The 17,862-nt window shown below is 36.2% G+C and overlaps 1 protein-coding gene across 1 annotated transcript in view; it reads left to right on the plus strand.

The window, feature by feature from the left end:
- Positions 1 to 15,905, plus strand: part of OTUD4 (OTU deubiquitinase 4) — a 53,746-nt gene extending 37,841 nt beyond the window's left edge. Inside the window, 8 exon segments of the mRNA XM_020978283.2 lie at positions 1,500 to 1,662; positions 3,018 to 3,135; positions 5,058 to 5,113; positions 6,275 to 6,367; positions 7,476 to 7,614; positions 8,993 to 9,256; positions 12,906 to 12,946; positions 13,917 to 15,905. Of these exon segments, the coding sequence (XP_020833942.1) occupies positions 1,500 to 1,662; positions 3,018 to 3,135; positions 5,058 to 5,113; positions 6,275 to 6,367; positions 7,476 to 7,614; positions 8,993 to 9,256; positions 12,906 to 12,946; positions 13,917 to 15,137 (2,095 nt within the window). The 3' untranslated portion in view covers positions 15,138 to 15,905.
- The last annotated feature ends 1,957 nt before the right edge of the window (positions 15,906 to 17,862 follow it).

A 17,862-nucleotide genomic window follows, 5' to 3' on the forward strand; every position in this document is an offset into this window, starting at 1 on the left:
TTGATTTAATATCTCTTTAGATATTTGAAGATAATGTTCTTATTTCCTTTTTTCTAGCTAAACAACTCCAGTTCTTTAGTAATTCTAAATGATTCAAGTTCTTCACTGTGATTGGGGGTATAGGGGAACAGTATTTTGGAATGAGATCTGAGTTTAAATACTTTCTCTTCTGTATTGTACAAGTGGACTTGAGAAAAGTCACTTAGCTTTGATGCCTGTTTTCCTCATCTGTAAAATGGAGATTGTCTTGTCAAATAAATAATGTATACAAAATCCTTTCTAATTCCCATCTCAGAAACATTCTTAGGATGACCATTTGACCAGTTTGAGAGGCACTGATCATTATCTTTTATAAACTCAATTACACTGTGTTGCTGTTAGATGCTATCTCCATTTAAGATTTTGTAGTTAATGGTTTTACTGTTGATTCTTTTACTTTTCATTATGTGAACTGGGTAAAGGACCCTGATGTGCTTTATGTGTCTTGTGGCTCTTTATTTCAGAAGCAGAAGTCTAAAAAAATTTTTTTTATTTAGTTTTCAGTTGTGGAATCTTAACTACTTAGAATTTTAAATAAATTTGGTTTGCTAATTATAGTAAACCAATCTTACATTATGTATTGTGTTCACAGGGCAGGATTTAGAGTCAGGAAGAACTGGTTAATTTTCTTAATAAGAAAACTCATTATGACCATAAATTATTTATATAGTGTTTATTCACAGTGGTGTAAATAGTTTTCACCTAACAAATGTCCTAACGTGATAAATCATGGCTCTGATAGTTTTGTGTATTTAGTAGCATATAGGTTTCTTTTTTTTTTCTTTAGGGATTTAAAAGTTATTTTTGTATCTTCATTTACAAATATATACTCTCTTCCTTAGCATTTTAATGATAAACAAAAACATACTGCCTTTCCTTCTTTCGAATGTTGTTTCATGCCATTCCAAAGTACATTTACAGGCCATTTCTTAGTGGAAGTATCACATTTGAGTTAGTGAGATTTGAACTTGTCCCTCTTAAAAGTTAATATGAGTAGCTAGTATTTAATACTCCACTATCTTTTTTTTTTTTGGCTAGGTAATGGGGTTAAGTGACTTGCCCAGGGTCACACAGCTAGTAAGTAAGTGTTATGTGTCTGAGGTCGGATTTGAACTCGGACACTTTTGAATCCAGTGCTCTGTCCACTACGCCACCTAGCTGCCCCCACTTTGTTATCTTTATAAGAAGGAATTAATACTGCAGAAATTAAAAAAAAAAACCCACAACTTACTAGGGAATTGGATAACAAAATTTTTTGAGTTGTGAATTTGCAATGAATTTAGGTTACTGTTAAGCAAGTTCACATTTTTTTAAGAACACATAGGGCAGCCAGATGAATTTCGCACATCAGAATGAAGCAAAGTTAGGATTAAACATTTGCTGTGGATAACAATCAGTGTAATTTTTGGAGCTCAGTGTGTTTTACCAATGTTTTTGAATGACAAAAATTGCCCTTACAGAAAAGTAGAGCGTGAGAGGATTGAGGATTCAGACCACGTTGGCAGAGATGGAAGTCATTTTGGACTTTCTCCAGAGGAGCGAAGAGAGAGAGAAGCTTTTGAAGAATCACGTTTATTGTATGAAATTCAGCACAGAGATGAACAGGCTTTTCCAGCCCTCTCTGTACGTATGAGAAATAACAAAAAGAGTTGTTTCTTATTTTTTCCTCTTATATAAATAGGACCATAGAATTCTAGATCTAGCAGGTATGTTGACCATGCTTCCATCTAACAACCTCATTTGTAAAATGAGGTATTGAGGCTCAGTCCTGAACTTTCCTCCAGGATTTCAGAATTAGTTTATGGCAAGATCTGGAATAGAACCCAAGCACCTTGACTTCCCAGAGCTCTTTCCTCACTGTGCCTTTCTAACCTTATTATGAAGCAGAAAACTTGGCATTCAGTCAGACATGCCTGAAGTGTAAGACTTGAGTTTTTTAAAAAATGAGCTAGTTTACATTTCCCCTTGAGGGTCATCCTTCAAAGTTGTAACCAAGAGAGGCTGTGGGCTTACTCTGCGGATCGCCACCACACATTTTGGTGTTTCAAGCCAATTTTAGCCACATAAGATTATCAGTTGTATCAATTCATGCCTTATTAATATTCCAGCTTGATCACTTTATTCTTATCTCCAAATTCTCTTTCTGAAGTTAAAAATTCAACCTCAAAGGCCAAAACTTAATCTCCTTTGAAACTGTTTTAACTTGTGTTGAAAGCATTTTCAGGGATTTGCAGAATTATTTTGGAATACCTGTTACAGGAATGTAGCACTTTTAGAATAAATATATATGGACAGTTTTGAAGAGGACAACTGGTATTTGGGCATTTACATACTATCATGTTTGTTGTAGTCATACTTATATTGTTTATTTGGCTTATCTTTGAAGTTTATTTGAGGTCTGTTTATTCAGGTTTATTTCTGCTGAATGAAATATGCTCTATAGTTGTAGCTGATCATCAATACTCAATACTCTCCCTTAACCCCCCCCACTTTGGGGATCAAGTGAAAAAGTTCTCTTGAATATGGTGCGTACCATCCACATAGAACATAAAACAATCATTATCTAGAAGAGTTGCTCTCAGAAAGCCCGGGAATGCCTTTTGGGACCAATGTGTAGAAATAGCCATGGGTTAGAGTTTCCTTCCTAGATAGAAAGGGTTCTTTTTCTGTTAATAAACTGGTAAGCATTTTTAATATAACTGAAGAAGCTTTTCTATTTGCTTTAATGCTGTAGCTTTCATTTTCTCACAGGCTTAGACATCTTGATGTGCTTTATTTATTATTTGTATATGTGTAATATTTTGTCTCTGGGGTAGGTGGTACAAATCAGGGCCTCCTGTTTCGTGTGGGCTCACAACAGACTCATATGATGTCAGTGTAAATTGTTAGATTGAAAAGTTAGAAGCAAAAACTTAACATGGATTTTTAGTTAAAGTTTTAACACAATATCTCGAGTTTTGTTTGTATCCATTTTTAAGAGCTCATCAGTTGGGCAGGCAGCTGTTCAGACCAGTAATACTTGTATGCAGAGAAAACCACATGGGAGTGAGAGAAAAGGAAGGCGAAGAGTTGATGCCGAAGAACGAAGAGATAAAGGTATGTTGTAGTTGTGGTCATAGTAGTGACTGACAGCAGCAGCAGCAACAATAGCTCACATTTATAAAATGTCTTGTATGTGCCAGGCCCTGAGCTGAGCTCTTTACAACTGTCATCTTCTTTGATCCTCACAACCACCCTGGGGAGTATGTGCTTTTATTATCACCATTTTACAGTTGAGGAAAATGAGGCAAACAGAGGTTAAGTGATTTACCCAGGGTCACATAGCAAGTAAGTATCTGAGGAAAATTTGAATTTGAGTCTTCCTGGCTCCAGGCCTAGCACTCTACCAAATACAGATGATTGTATGATTGCCTAGTATAAATTCACAAGTTAGGCAACAGTTCTTTTTTATTAAGCAAATGTACCCACATGCATAATCTCACATCACTGTTCATCTTTTTAATGCATATGTTCCTCAGGGTTTCATTCTTAACCCCTTTCTCTTCTCTTAACACCTTCTTCCTCCATGATCTTATCCTTTCTAATACTTTCAACTATGGTTTTAATGTTAATGACTTCCATATTGGTAAATGCAGCCTCTTCTTTTCTCCCAAGCTGCAGACCCATAGTCATGGTCTGCTGGCCAACATTACCTGAAGGTCAGTATGTTCCCCACCAAAGTTACTATCTCCTGATTCCAACCTGTTTTCTCTTCTGATTTCCTAAAACATTCATAGCATCATTAGTCAGTAATGGTAGTTGTCATCCCTTCTGTCATGGAGGTTTTTGTGGACCTTTGAGCATATAGAAGCTTCCTTGGGTTGCCATTAAAGCCCTTTGTAGCCTCACAGACCACAGCACTCGCCACACAGCCCTGTCCTGTCTCCCTGGCCTCACTATTGCTCACACAGGGCACTACACCATCTTCTTCGTCTGTGCTTTTGCATTGGCATACCTTCCTTCATCTCTGTCTGTCCTTTACTGAAAGATCAGCTTTTGTGCCACCTTCTGGTTGAAGCCTTTACTGATCTGTTTACCTGAGGGCATTCTCAAAGACAGGGGTCTCTAAGGTGGGAGTTAAGGATGGTTTTTACATTTTAAAATAAAGTTTTATTGTTTTTTAAAATGAAAATTCTTAGTGCTCATGTTGTTTATTTTGTATGTATCTATTTACAGACTTTCACTTTTATCTTTGTATTCCCACTGCCTTACCTGATAACGGTTGTATAGTAGGTACTTAATAAATAGTTGTTGACTGGTCCATTTTCCACCAACTACCTAATTTCTTTACCTTGATACTGGGAGGGGAGCCTCTTCTATGCCCTAAGCACTTTGTGCTTTTATTGTTTCATTTGATCCTCACAACAGCTCTGGGAATTAGGTGCTATTATTACCCCATTTTAACTTTTCTGCCTTATTTTACATTACTTCCTTTAATATGTACTAGAGACTTTAATAGGCTGCTATTTTTCAAATACACTTTGAACTTTCTTAGCTTTTTCTTATATTATTCCTTCTACCTAATATAGTCTCTGCACTGCCACATCCTAAGGAAGCTTTCCCTGATTCCCCCATGCTATAAGTAATCTTTGTTGTGAAATCCTTTAGCACTTTATATGTCTCATTTTTCCTGTATATCTTATCTTCTGGTAGACTACATTCTGTGGGGGCAAGAGCTGTCTTACCTTTGTATGCCTCACATCACTTTACTTGGTTCCTTGGATAGACACTTAAATGCAGGATTTGTTTCATAAATGAATAATCCAAAAGAAAGAACTTGTTTCTAGAAAATCTTTGGATGAAAACAGCCAAAATAATTTATGCTTTAAATGCCTTAAGCTAGTAATTTTTCAAAACCAAAATCAGATTGAATTTTTTCTTTCCCTTTAGTTCTCTGTCTTAATCGGTTATCATTCTTGTCATTGAGCTTACAGATTTTACTTTTTAGGCCATTCAGAAGTTTTTCTTTTGGTTTACAGATTCAAATCCCAGGCAGATACACGTGGATCAAAAACTTGAGGCAAGCACACCAGAGGTAAATGTATTGAACTTAATTTTATTATATCATTCTTTTTTTTTTCTTAGACTTCAATACTTTATACACAAATGAAGTTTTCACTTAAGAGAAAGACCCTTTGGATTGAAGGCCATACTTCTGTTTTAGCAAATTTTGTAATGTTAAAAGTCAGGAGTTAGCTGAATAATTCTACTGTTGGCAGTGATCTTTTTTAGTTTGGTATTTATTTCAGATAGAGACGTTATCATTTTCAGCACACTACATTCATAATTTCCAGATGCAAATGGAGTAGAAAACAGGGATGTGTATTTTTATGTCACTTCTGAAAACTGTTTTCGAAATTATGATCCTTTTAAAACGAACTCAGCATAAGTAGCAACAGTCTGCTGTCTCAGGGAGAAGTGGAAGCAGCTCGTTTTCCCTGTTGGATCACTATTTGCCACTTAAAGTCCTTCATTTTCTTTTGTCTTCAGTCAGCAGTCTTTCTCAGAACGGTGGCTCTGGGTCCCCAAGCTTGGTACTACTCTCTGCTTTAAATCGGATTGAGAGCTATGAGGGGTTTGGAAGTCTTGCGGTCTAGGAAATGGACTTAGGGAGGTGAAGAAACTTGTCCAAGGGTGCCTGGAGCTTATCCCCTGTACTCCACTGCTTCCATTATATACTCCAGGCTAGTTGGTGTAGAGGCGACTTATTGGAGGAGCTTAGCTGGGAGTGGGTAGGAATGGATCTGAAAATGAGATGAAGTATAGTTAAGGGGTAATTAGCTGTAGGCTATAGAAGAAGAAAAGAATATGTAAAGATTAGAAATTTGGTGAAGTCAGGGCAGGATGTTTTTCAGGCTATACTGATTCATCTAAGAAGTACTGCCAGATTCTCAGATCTGGAAGAGGAGTCTATAGCGTGTTGGATTAGAATTTCACAGAATAGTATAAAACTGTCATGGAGCCATACTATCACAAAACTCTTCCAAGTGGTGTTGACATAAAATTTTTCTGGTACCGTCATCCAACAGCCTCCTAGCACACTAATTTAGTATAATAGATTCTCAATATCCTTTAAATATTTTTGAGGAGATATTTGAAATATTCATTTCAGGATGGGTTTTGTTGATAGAGAGTTGGAAGATATTAGAATGTATGTTGTAGAATTCTAAATTATAAAATCACTTTGGCTGTTTAGTTTCCAAAGAATATTGAAGATGATGAAAAATGTCCACCAGCTTCTTCACCTTTAAAATCGAAGAAGATCGAGGGTCCATCTCCAGCTGAACAGGTATGCATGTTTTCTTTTTTTCCAAAGCAGTCTTTTAAATCTAGAGTCATGATTCTATGTGTGACAATCTAAGAAAAGATAGAGCCTATGTTTTACATGAGAGGATTTATTATAATTTACACTCTTGGGCATAATTATCTTTAGGTGGTTCATTATTTTTTAAAGCGAACATGTTCTTGACCTTCATAAACTAGTAATTGTAAAGTTACTAGTATTTGTTTCTTTTTTAGGCAACCACTAGTTCTTTTGAGCTGATTTTCCTATTTAGTAGAAATGGAAGTATATGCACATTTAATTTGATACTTTATAATGTTTACAAGTTAGCATGCCTGGAGTATTTTTTTGTGCCTGAAGACTGGGTATGAGTAGAAAACTTTCAGATTCCACATGTTACCACATGTGCTTTTTGTCACTCACGTGGGGAAAAACCAAACTTTGTTTATTGAAAAGTTCTGATGCTACCTTGTATATGGTGGATGAATTTTTTTTCATCTGCTTCATATCTCGGTTCTATAGCAGCCGTCTGAATCTCATAACTTAGAAGTTATTGTGAGAGTCAGACCTGAACTATACCCCAATTGAGATGAAAAGTTCATGATTTTGTTATTTTTTTTCCAGAACAATCTCAATTCTAATTATTTCCTTAATAAGATTAGGGGAAATTAAGACCATTTTAAAATCCAGTAAATGGGAAGTTTGCCCTAGAGATTGACCCAGATTTCTTATTCAGAGATTTTTCTTAAGTTTATAGTCTAATGGTCTTGGTTTTGTGGGATTTTCCTAGCTCTCGTATAGGCTTTTGTGATTTTTGGTAGCTTCTTTTAGGGACATATCTTTAACTGCTGATTTACTTTTTACCTCTAGCATAAGGAAACTGCAGTAAATATTTAGTGTTTTTTTTTAAGCACTTTGTTTTGTCACTGTTCTTGGAATTCATTTGTGTCCTTTTTAGAAAAAAAAAAGGAATCAACTTTGGGTGGGTGTAAGTGTCGCATAAAGTGATTGCTGTGCCTTAGAACGTGTCTCTCTCTCTCTCTCTCTCTCTCTCTCTCTCTCTCTCTCTCTCTCTTTCCTAACTCTGTTCTTCCTTTCCTTCCTTTTTCTTAAGAATCCAGCAGAGCATGTGTTATTGGCAAGTCCAGCTCCCCTTCAGGTTCCTTCAGAGGTGCATCTGCCTCCCACAGTGCCTTCTTTACCAGCCACTGTGCCAGTCTGGCCAAGTGAACCAACAACTTATGGACCAACAGGTTAGGGAAGAAAATCAGTATTTTCAGTTTGTTATTTTTTTTATCCTAACTTTCAGGAATGAATAAAGGCTCTGAGCATTGTGAATAAGTATAAGGAAGAGCACAAGCAACTTTCCCCATAGGATCTATGCTCCTGTATTTCTCCCCTACCAGCAGGGTTTGTTAATTGTCTGTTTTTTGTAGGGGTATTGGGGAATTACATGTTCCATTGTAGTATCCATTCCTTTTCAATTTGGGTGGGGTGGGGAGTAGAAGGCATTTGAAGAGAGAAAAAATAAATGTTTGTTAATTGCAAAAAATTTTTGAAAAGAAATACTCTTGTTGAATTACGTACCAAGTCTTCTGCGATATCATCGTCTCTAATGGCAAATCAGAGCAGCACTCATTTCCTCCTATATTTTGTCATCATAGTATGTCATTTAATATCATGTGCTTGATTTGTTGTTAATTATATTTTTGTTCTTCAGTAGGCATCGTTTGATGTTTATTGCAAAAGAAATTTTTGTCTGCACACATTTAACAGCCATATATAGTATTAAAAAAATTAAATCTTGATTGAATAAAAACATAGTATCCAGAATGGGTGATGTGTACTTTGTGGGGGTCATATTTTCACATTTTTATGAAGAAAGTGGATGTGCTACAATGTATCTAGAGGAAATCAACTGGCTGTTGAGGGAACTTGTATGGAAATTGGCTGTAGGAACCATGTATATTTAGTCTGGAGAAGGAAAGTCTTAGAGGGACACATTCAGTGTACTCAGGTTTGAAGGATGTCATGTGAGAAGAGATAAAAATTCTACTTGGCTGCAAAGAACTTCCCTAGGATGAATGGGTAGAAGTTACACAGAGAGGTAGATCTGGTCTCAACATTAGAAATAAATTCCTAACATTTAAAGCTATCCCAAAATTGGGTGGACTTGAGGGATAGTAAGTCTTCCGTCCCTGGAAGTGGTAGAGGAGAGTAGTTCACTTACCACTTGGGAATGTTTTAGATGATTCGTGTTTCAGATAGAAGTTAGCTATGAGTTCTGAGCTTTTTTTGTGTCATGATTCCCTTTAGCGGTCTGGTGAAACCTATGGATTCCTTCTCAGAATAATGTTTTTATGTGCCTAAAAGGATATACAAAGTATTACAAAGAAATCCAGTAATGTTGGGGTATATTTAAAAAAATATAAAAAGTTCCACATTCATGAGACCCATGAAATCTATCCACAGACCTTTTGGGGGGGATATGGACCCCAGGTTATGAACCTCTGGGCTAGACATTGCTAATGTTCCTCCTCTTAAATTCTGAGATCATATTCTTGGCATAAATTTTTCCTTATACTTGGAAATTGTTTTTTAGCTTTGAGTAATTTTTTGCATTCCTTTTAGGTGTTCCTGCTCAGATTCCTGTTTTTTCAGTGACACAGACTTCTGGACCAGATTCTACTGTGTCACAAGCTCAATTAACACCTGCCCCTGTTACTCCTGTTCCTATGTCAATTCAAGCAGTTAATCAACCTTTGATGCCTTTGCCTCAGACATTGAGCCTTTACCAAGACCCATTGTACCCAGGGTTTCCTTTAAATGAAAAGGGCGAGCAAGCCATTGCCCCACCTCATTCGCTCTGTCATAATGGGGAAGATCTACCTAAAGGTGAGTATTCCCAGTTTAAATTAGGAGTTTTTCACAAAGCAGAAGCAGATTTGGGGAATAATAGGGTAAGTATGATTTAAGTGGTATTGAGAAGTCTGGTTAATGTGTCAGTGAAAGGATTTGCTTTGGGATGCTGTTGCCAAATGTTTTTGCAAATTGAGTACTAATAAAAGTGTATGTCTCAATTCTCTCATTTTAGCTTCTAATGAAGCAAATGTTCGTTGTGGTCCTAATAATTATTTGGTTTATCAGACTTCTAATAGTTATATGAGTTAAAATCAGATTTCATCTGATCCAATAAACATCAACTGCCTTCTGTCTGTAAGACTGTTAGTTGCTGGGGTTATGAAGATAAAATGAAAAACAGTCTTTGCCAATAAAGAAGCTTCTTATATTAAAGAAACAAGCAAAAAGACACGAAATTTGGATGACATACTTTTTATTAATGTCTTGTGACCAAGTGGCACATAAGGCACAATGATAGGTTAAAGTGACTTTTTTATTTGGATTATATAGGCTATTCTTGACTATTCATTATACAGTAGAGTATAGCCTAATAAGTATTTGAGGTGTCCACTTTATGCAAAGCATTGGGAGCACAAGAATAAAATGAAAAGTAAGACCTCCCCTAAAGAAATTGGTGGTGGTAAGAATAGAGTGTGAGTGTGTATGTGTGTCCGCGCTCGCACGCATATACCAAGAAGTGAAGTTAGAAGGAAGTGTTTCAGTTAAGGAGAACAGCCTTTGCAAAGGTTTGAATACAGGAAAGAGCATTCCAAGTTTGGGTAATAGTTAATTAACCAAGGGCCTTTTTGTCTGAAATGCTGAATATGTAGAAAAGTGTTCTGGAGGCATTGTGTGGGTCATTAGATGTCAAATTAGAGGAATAATTTGTATTTTGTACTAGAGAACTGGGGAGTCATTGAAGTTTCTTGAGCATTTGAGTAGTATAGTCAGATCTGAGCTTTAGGAAGATCACTTTGACAGTTGTTTGGAGGCTAGATTGAATAAAGAAAAGATGAAAGTTGTTGCAATAGTCTAGGTAAAAGGTGATGGATGGCATGAATGAAGGTTGTTGGTCATTTGAGGAATGTTTTTGAGGTAGAATTATTAACTGATCAGCTCTGGTAAGTGGTTAAAGGAGAAGGAAGAGAACGTGATGCCATTAAAAACATAAGGAATTTTGTTGGGGGGAGTTCCAAGTTCCATTTTGGTTGGACATGATAAGTTTGAGATACTGGGAATATGAAGTTGACATGTGGGACTGTAGCTCGCAAGTGACTGGGGATGAATATGTAGATTTGAGAAGAGATACATAGAGATAATAATTGAAGAGATGGTAGTGAATGAACTTATAGATCAGAAAGTCAGTCAGTAAACATTTATTAGGCTCCTATGTGCTAGGCACTGTGCTCAGTCCTAGGGATACAAAGAAAAGCATAACAGTCCTTGCTCTCAAGGAACTTGCAATTTAATTTTGCCCCAGGGGTGGGGGGGGGGGACACTTATAAAGAAACTGACAATCAGGTGGGGAGGATGGAGAAGAGGAAGTTCTTTAGCCAGGGAAGGAGATGAGAGTTTCAGAGTTCCTTTCACCTTGCATAAAGATGTGTTTTTGGAGATCATGAAGTCCAGGAAAGCAGCTAGGTGGAAAATGATCGCTAAGAGAGAGTGTATAGAGTTAGAAAAGGTGCTGCAAGACAGAATCATAGGGAGCACTCAGACAGGAGACCAGGAGCGAGCAATGTCAGGAAAGCTACAGAGATTTTACTGAGAATATTGTATGTATGTCATCATATTAGATGCTTCAGAGAGAAAGAATGAGGCATGAGAGAATAGTCCATCAAATTTAGGAATAAAGAGAAGATTGATAACCTTGGGTGTAACAGTTTCAGTTAAGTCAGAAGACAATGTAAGGAGTTAAGAAGTGAATGAAACAAGATGGGCGTGTGGGACAGCTTGTGTAGATAGGAATTAGGCTGTGAAAGGGAGGAGAGATACAGTATGATACTGTGTGAAACAGAATAACATCAGTGAAGTGTTTTTTTTGTTTTGAAGGTGGAGGAAGATGTGAATAAATACTTTTAAACGAGTTCTTAACCTGGGGTCCATGAACTTGTTTTTTTGTTTGTTTGTTTTTGTTTTTTGGTAAGAGTCCATAGTCTTTTACCCAGGTGCCAAAGCATCTGACAGAAAAGTTAAGAAAGATATATAACATAATGAGCTTATCCTATAGGAGCTTACACTTTCTAAGTCTGATATTAAAATAATTCAGAAAGCCATCTTCTAGTCTGGAGAAATGACTTGAGTTTTGTTGTGGAATTGAAAGGAGTTATCAGATCTTGACTCTGTTGTGGGTACTGTTTCAACCATAGGAAGCATGTTTTTTTTTTTTTTGGAGGAACATATTTTTAAACAGGACTGTAACCAAAAGGTAGGAGTCCTACAATTCATGATGCAAAATGCTAACCATGTCCAGACAAAGAGCAGTGGAGTCTGAATGTAGATTGAAGCATACTGTTTTCCCCCCCGTTTTTAGTTTTTTTCCTTCTCATGGTTTTCCCCTTTCATTCTCTTTCTTCTTTCATAATATGAATAATGTGGAAATATGTTTAACACAATTGTACATGTGTGGCCTATATCAGATTGTTTACTGTCTTGGGGAGGGAGGGAGGGATAAAAATTTGGAACCCAAAATTTTACAAGAATGAATATTGAAAACTATCTTTACATACAATTGGAAAAAAAATACTGTTAATGAAAAAAAAAGTCCTTTGAAGGGAAGATTGGAGGATACAAAGTATTTTTCAAAAATTCTTGGGTCTGTATTTCTGCTGCTTTCCCTGTCATATTGGGAGATAATATGACACAGTGGAGGGATCATTAGACTTGGAGTCAAGAGATTTTGTACAGTCATTCTTGAGTTTTCTTATTAAATTGTAGACACTATTTTGGGATTGTTTGCTATGCCCATCTCATAAACCAGGATAAGCAAATGTTTTTGTTAAATGTTAAGAAATGTTTTAATATGAAGGATCAATTTTTGTTGCTAAATTTTAGCACATTATTTTGGTAGACCCTAGTGAGCTAAATTTGACATAAGCCAGATTGATTACTCAATGGTGTTGTGTGTTTGGGAAATCAGCAATTCTGTGTGTCGTACTGATGTGAAAATGGTTGCATAGCCAATATTAACATTATACAGCTAACATTAGGAACAAATGTTCTGTATGATTTAGGATCTTAGCTATTTGGTATCATACTTCATGTAACTTTAGCAGTCAATTTTGAGGGCTTTCTTTTTAAGTGAATAAAGAACTATGTGCAGACTTAAGAAGACACATAAATGTCTCTTTTTAATCATTTTCATTTTTATCAGACACAACTCAGAAAAGGCATCCATAGAGTTTTTTGTTACCACCATGTTGTAACAGAACCCATTTTCTTATGATGGTAAAACTAAAGTTGACAATTACAAATTGCTATAATAGATAAAAGAACTAACAATGCAGCCTTGATGCATTATGAAATCTGCTGAAGCAGACATGGCTTCAGTATTTTATATCATAGAGGATAGGAAAGGAAAAATCTATGTAAATTTGTGTGTATTTTTAATATGTGATTTAAACTTATATTCTTTTTTCTTTAGATAAAAATATTCTACGATTTTTCTTCAATCTTGGTGTGAAGGTAATGATGTAAAACTTTTAATAACTTTTCCCCAGTTGAAAACAGAAACTGCTTGAAATAAAAGCTAATTTTTAATTTGGGGTTTAAAATTTTTTTAACCAATATCTTTGAAATAACGATAATTAACTCCTTAGCTTATTAATCAGTTAGCTATCTAGTATACACAGTTCCATTACTCTTAAGCATGGTTTTTCATTGTTTGACTTTGGGAAAAGGTATTGATTTCATCTCTGACAACATCTATTTTTCCTGGCTCGTTGAGAGGGGTTGGTCAGTAAAGTTAAATGGGACTTCTAAAACAGGAAACAGGTTTTTGGCTTTACTGTACGGTAAGCAGGAGAAGCAACTTGAGCTAGGAGGATTCAGTAGGATAGATACGAGGTGATGTACTGTCATTGGTGTGTTTTGGATTCTGGACTCCTGGTTATTTGGAAAATGGAATTGTGTATCCTATCCCAGCTTTCATAAATGAAGACGATGCTTTTAGATGGGTAGGTGTGATTATGAACTTTGTTTTTTGGCTAATAGCCGGATTGTAATGAGTCAGTAATTGTATGTCTAGCTGTCAGCCGTTTGATAAGTTACTATGTAACCTGGTTATTTTCTGAAATAGATATTTTCCCTTCATCACTTTTTTTTTTCTGAGTGGTTTCTAGGAATTATTAGCTGCAGTAGCACTTCCTTATACTATATCTGAAATTTTCACTTGTTATTGGCAGGGACTGGTAGCTTGGATCATTTGAAACAAGAGACTCTTTAAAATCCTAGAGGTAGGAGAAGCCAGACAAAGTATAACGTTAGAGAATTGTTTCCTATTTTCCTTTGCTTTATTACAAACTGTTTTGAGCTATGGATTGACTTCTTACAGACCAGAAAAACATTTATGACACCAGTTGTGTCGTAACCAATAATAGGTGTCAAAAGCACCTATTAAAACATTTTAACTTTGTCCTTTTTCTCATTCTTGCAGGCGTATAGCTGTCCTATGTGGGCCCCACATTCTTACCTGTACCCTCTGCACCAGGCTTACATAGCTGCTTGCAGGATGTACCCAAAGGTTCAAGTTCCAGTGTATCCTCACAACCTTTGGTTCTCAGAAGCTCCTTCATCACAGAGTGAAAATGACTGTGCACGTGCAGAGGCACACTTTCCTATGCCAACTGAAGCTAATGCTAATGATCGTGAGGCACAGGCTGAGACTGGGTCTCCAACGTTCTCTTCACCATTGGTTATCCCAACGTCTCAGGTGTCGGAAAGCCAAGGACAGATTCCTTATCAGGGCGATATTGAGTCTGAGAACCCTGGACAGTTGCTTCATGCTGATTATGATGAATCAATGGGCGGCAAGAACATATTTCCACAGCCATCCTTTGGACCTAATCCATTTTTAGGAGCAGTCCCCATTGCACCTCCTTTCTTTCCTCCTTTATGGTATGGGTATCCGTTTCAGGGTTTTATAGAAAATCCCGTAATGAGGCAGAATGTGGTCCTGCCTCCTGATGAGAAAGGAACGCTAGATCACCCTCTGGAAAACCCAGATCTATCTAAAGAATGTAGTTCAATTTCAGCAGCAGATCAATTTCAAGAAGTGAGAGGTGAAGCAACACTCCCCCTCCCTGTTGCCAGTGTAAGCAGTAAGCATGATGGCCAGGCTGAGCAGTCACTACCTAGGATGCCTAAAGGGGAAAAAGCTTTTGCTACTGGTTCTGTAGAAGTGAAGGCTAATCTTCCTCAGATGTTAAATGCAGAAAGAGAATCCCTGCCATTAGCTGTAGAACCTGAGCTTATTAAAAGAACCGTAACCAATCCTAAAGAAAGATCAGAAAAAATCAAAGATTCCAAGCCCACTGATCACTTGGCCAGCCCGATGGCCAGTTCGGTAGACAGGGTACAGAGAGCAAGGGAAGAGAGTTCTGAGGATGAAAACGAAGTGTCCAGTATTCTGAAGAGTGGTAGATCCAAACAGTTCTACAATCAGACATATGGAGGCAGGAAGTATAAAAATGACTGGGGCTACTCTTCTAGTAGAGGAGGTTACCAGCACTCAAGAAATGATGAGTCTTGGAAAGGGCAGCCCAGCAGAAGTAGGGAAGAAGGTTATCAGTATCATCGCAACTTTAGAGGGCGACCATACAGGGGAGATAGGAGAAGATCAGGGATGGGAGATGGTCACAGGGGACAACACACTTAGAAATGGTTACTTTTGGAGAGCATAGAGTAAAAACCATTTACAGAGTGGAATGGCTTAATGTTCCCAAAGGCTTGTCTTATTTTTTAAAGAAAGGGGGAAAAAATCTTGAAGTTGGAAATAGCTTCTCTCCCTAACCAAGTAACCTCAACTTGAGACTTAGGGGCAAGTGAATTCCTGGCATTACATTTTTTTTCTTCATTGAAAGTTTGTTTGATTTCAGTTGTTTGAGTGTCGCTTTCCCCTTCCCTTTCCCCCATAGGAACCTAGAAAATAAGTGTGTAAAATATAAAAAAAAATTGTTTAATAATATAAAACATGGTAGATTTAGTAGTGTTTTTTCCCTCCTCATACAGTTTGAGTTTGTGATATAAGGTGTTGAAAATGTATGCTTACAATGTTTACTGAAATGACAGAAATATAGTGTTTGACATGATTTAAATTCTAAAAAGATAACATTGCACCAAATAGAAATGTATATTTTATTATGCAATGCCTTAGTCATAAACTGGGCTAAAAAATTCTCAGCCTACAACACTGTTGTCTTTGATATGCTTCCAACCCAAAGGCCTTTCATCTCAATATCTGTCAAACTTGAATAATGTTTTCTCTTTAATATTTCATATAAGGCAGCCGATTAACCTGTGTCTTAGAAATGTTGTACATAGTTCTTTTAATATTCATAGGGTATATTTTTGAATTTTAGAGCGATTTGTTGAACTTGAGATTGCAGGCAAGAATAGATATTTGTGGAAAAAAATAGGAAATTCAGTGATATGGCTGTTCCCACCAAGAATTCTTAGCACTGGTGTAAATATCATGGTGCCTACTCGAACGAAATGTAGATGAAATGTAGATGCTATGCATTTTGAAAATAATTCTGCACCTGTTAGAACCGCAGAAATTTTTTAATGCCACTTTAACACTAATGCACTGACAGATTCTAAATATTTTGTGAGAAGAGATATGTAAACGTGAATATTTTTTTTTAGCTTGACAAGTTTATATGGAGAGCTACTGGGTTTTTTCATTTGTTTTTTTGTTTTGTTTTTGGTTCTTCATGCACTGTTGGTTATGTTCATCATTCACCATATGCATGTTCAGATTGTTGGCTCTATTCTAAAAAAAAAAAAATGACTGTGACTTCCAGTCCTTTTCTAGAGGATGCTGCTAGAAGATGGGTTTTGCTTTGTGTTTTAAAACTAATTTGTTACCTTAGGTAGCATTTGTGAATGTGTGATGAGAATGTGTGGGTTTTTTTTTTTATTTTAACCTTTCACTGGTCCCTCCAGTATTCCCATTTATCCCCTTTGCATGTTGCACTCTATCCTCATTTGGGAGATTTGATTCTGAATAACACAGTATTAGTCATCTGTGTTTCTTTGTAAAAAAATAAATGTAGTTTATATTTTATATCTGTATATACCAATGTGAAACATACCCTCTTTTTTCATGTTTAAGAGATTATCTACTTTTTGATCAGGAAGCTTGAGTGAGACCATGCTATGCAAATAACATAGTGATTTCTCTTTGCATGCCATGTATAATGCCTAGCCAAAAATTAATGTAGTGGCTTTTTTCTTTATTAGAAAATACTATAAAAACAAATGTAATTTATTTGAATTTGGTAACCTAAAATAGATTTTTTTTTTCTGGTAACCTTCAGAAAAGTTCTACTGTACTGTATTAATGGTTATTTACCTCTGTGCTATTTTCATTAGCCAAATTCTTAAGTTCTGGTACTACCAATTTGAGTAGTGATTAAATTTATCTGTTATCTACAATTTTGAGAGCACTTTGAAAGATAGCATTTTAGTATTGATGGTGCTGGGTAAAAATCTTTAATGACTAATTGTTTTATGCTCCCAAAAATGCTTTAGCGAGCTGGTGGTGATCACATCGGCCATTTTGTGAGCTAGAACAGTTGCTGAAGGTAATACTAAAGTCCTTTAGGGTAAGTGTGTATGGTTGAATTATGGAAGAAAAGTTAAAGCTAGAAAAATCATACCTTTATAGCCCATGCTTGTTAATTGCCTATAGGTAATCTTCATGAAAGCCACATTTATAGATATGTTTAGATTATTAGGTTTGAATAAAGCTAAAAGTTCCAATCTCAGGAGGCAAGGAAATGTAGTTTTCATCCAGTATTCTTCTGGAAATGCTTAAAAATTGGCTATAAAAGAATATTGTTTGTTTCTACACAATCACTAGCTGCCTTACAACACTTGAGTGATAGAATAGACTAGGTTGTAGTTTCTGAAGAAAATACAGAACTGTTTTCCACGCCCCATTTTAAGATATAGAATTGAAACAGTGTTGAAAGAGTTTTTTTTTAGGACATGGTACTTTGCTCAGTAACCTGGAATAAAAAAAAACCTCTGCTTTTAAAAAAAAGACTTTTATAATTTAACTATCCTTACAGATGTGGATTTTTTAAAATTTAGGGACTTTTTTCTTAAGCTGTGGTCAAATTAGAGTATAATTTCCTTCCTCCTTCACGTATTTTGTCTGGTAGTCACACACAAGTTTCTATGTGTGATGACACAAAGTTAGAGTGGTCTTAATGTGAGCAAGTTTGTGTAGAGGGGAATGGACTCATTTATACTAACAGCTAGAAATTATGGGACTTCTCCATGTCGTAGAAGTCTGCATCTTAAAGTGAAATTATTGAAGTACTGACCAAAGTTTGCCTACTAGCTTTCATTAAGTTAGGCATTGTCTCTGTGAC

The sequence above is a fragment of the Phascolarctos cinereus genome, unplaced genomic scaffold (genome assembly GCF_003287225.1).
Source record: "Phascolarctos cinereus isolate Bilbo 61053 unplaced genomic scaffold, phaCin_HiC Scaffold_9;HRSCAF=440, whole genome shotgun sequence".
Taxonomy (NCBI): domain Eukaryota; kingdom Metazoa; phylum Chordata; class Mammalia; order Diprotodontia; family Phascolarctidae; genus Phascolarctos; species Phascolarctos cinereus.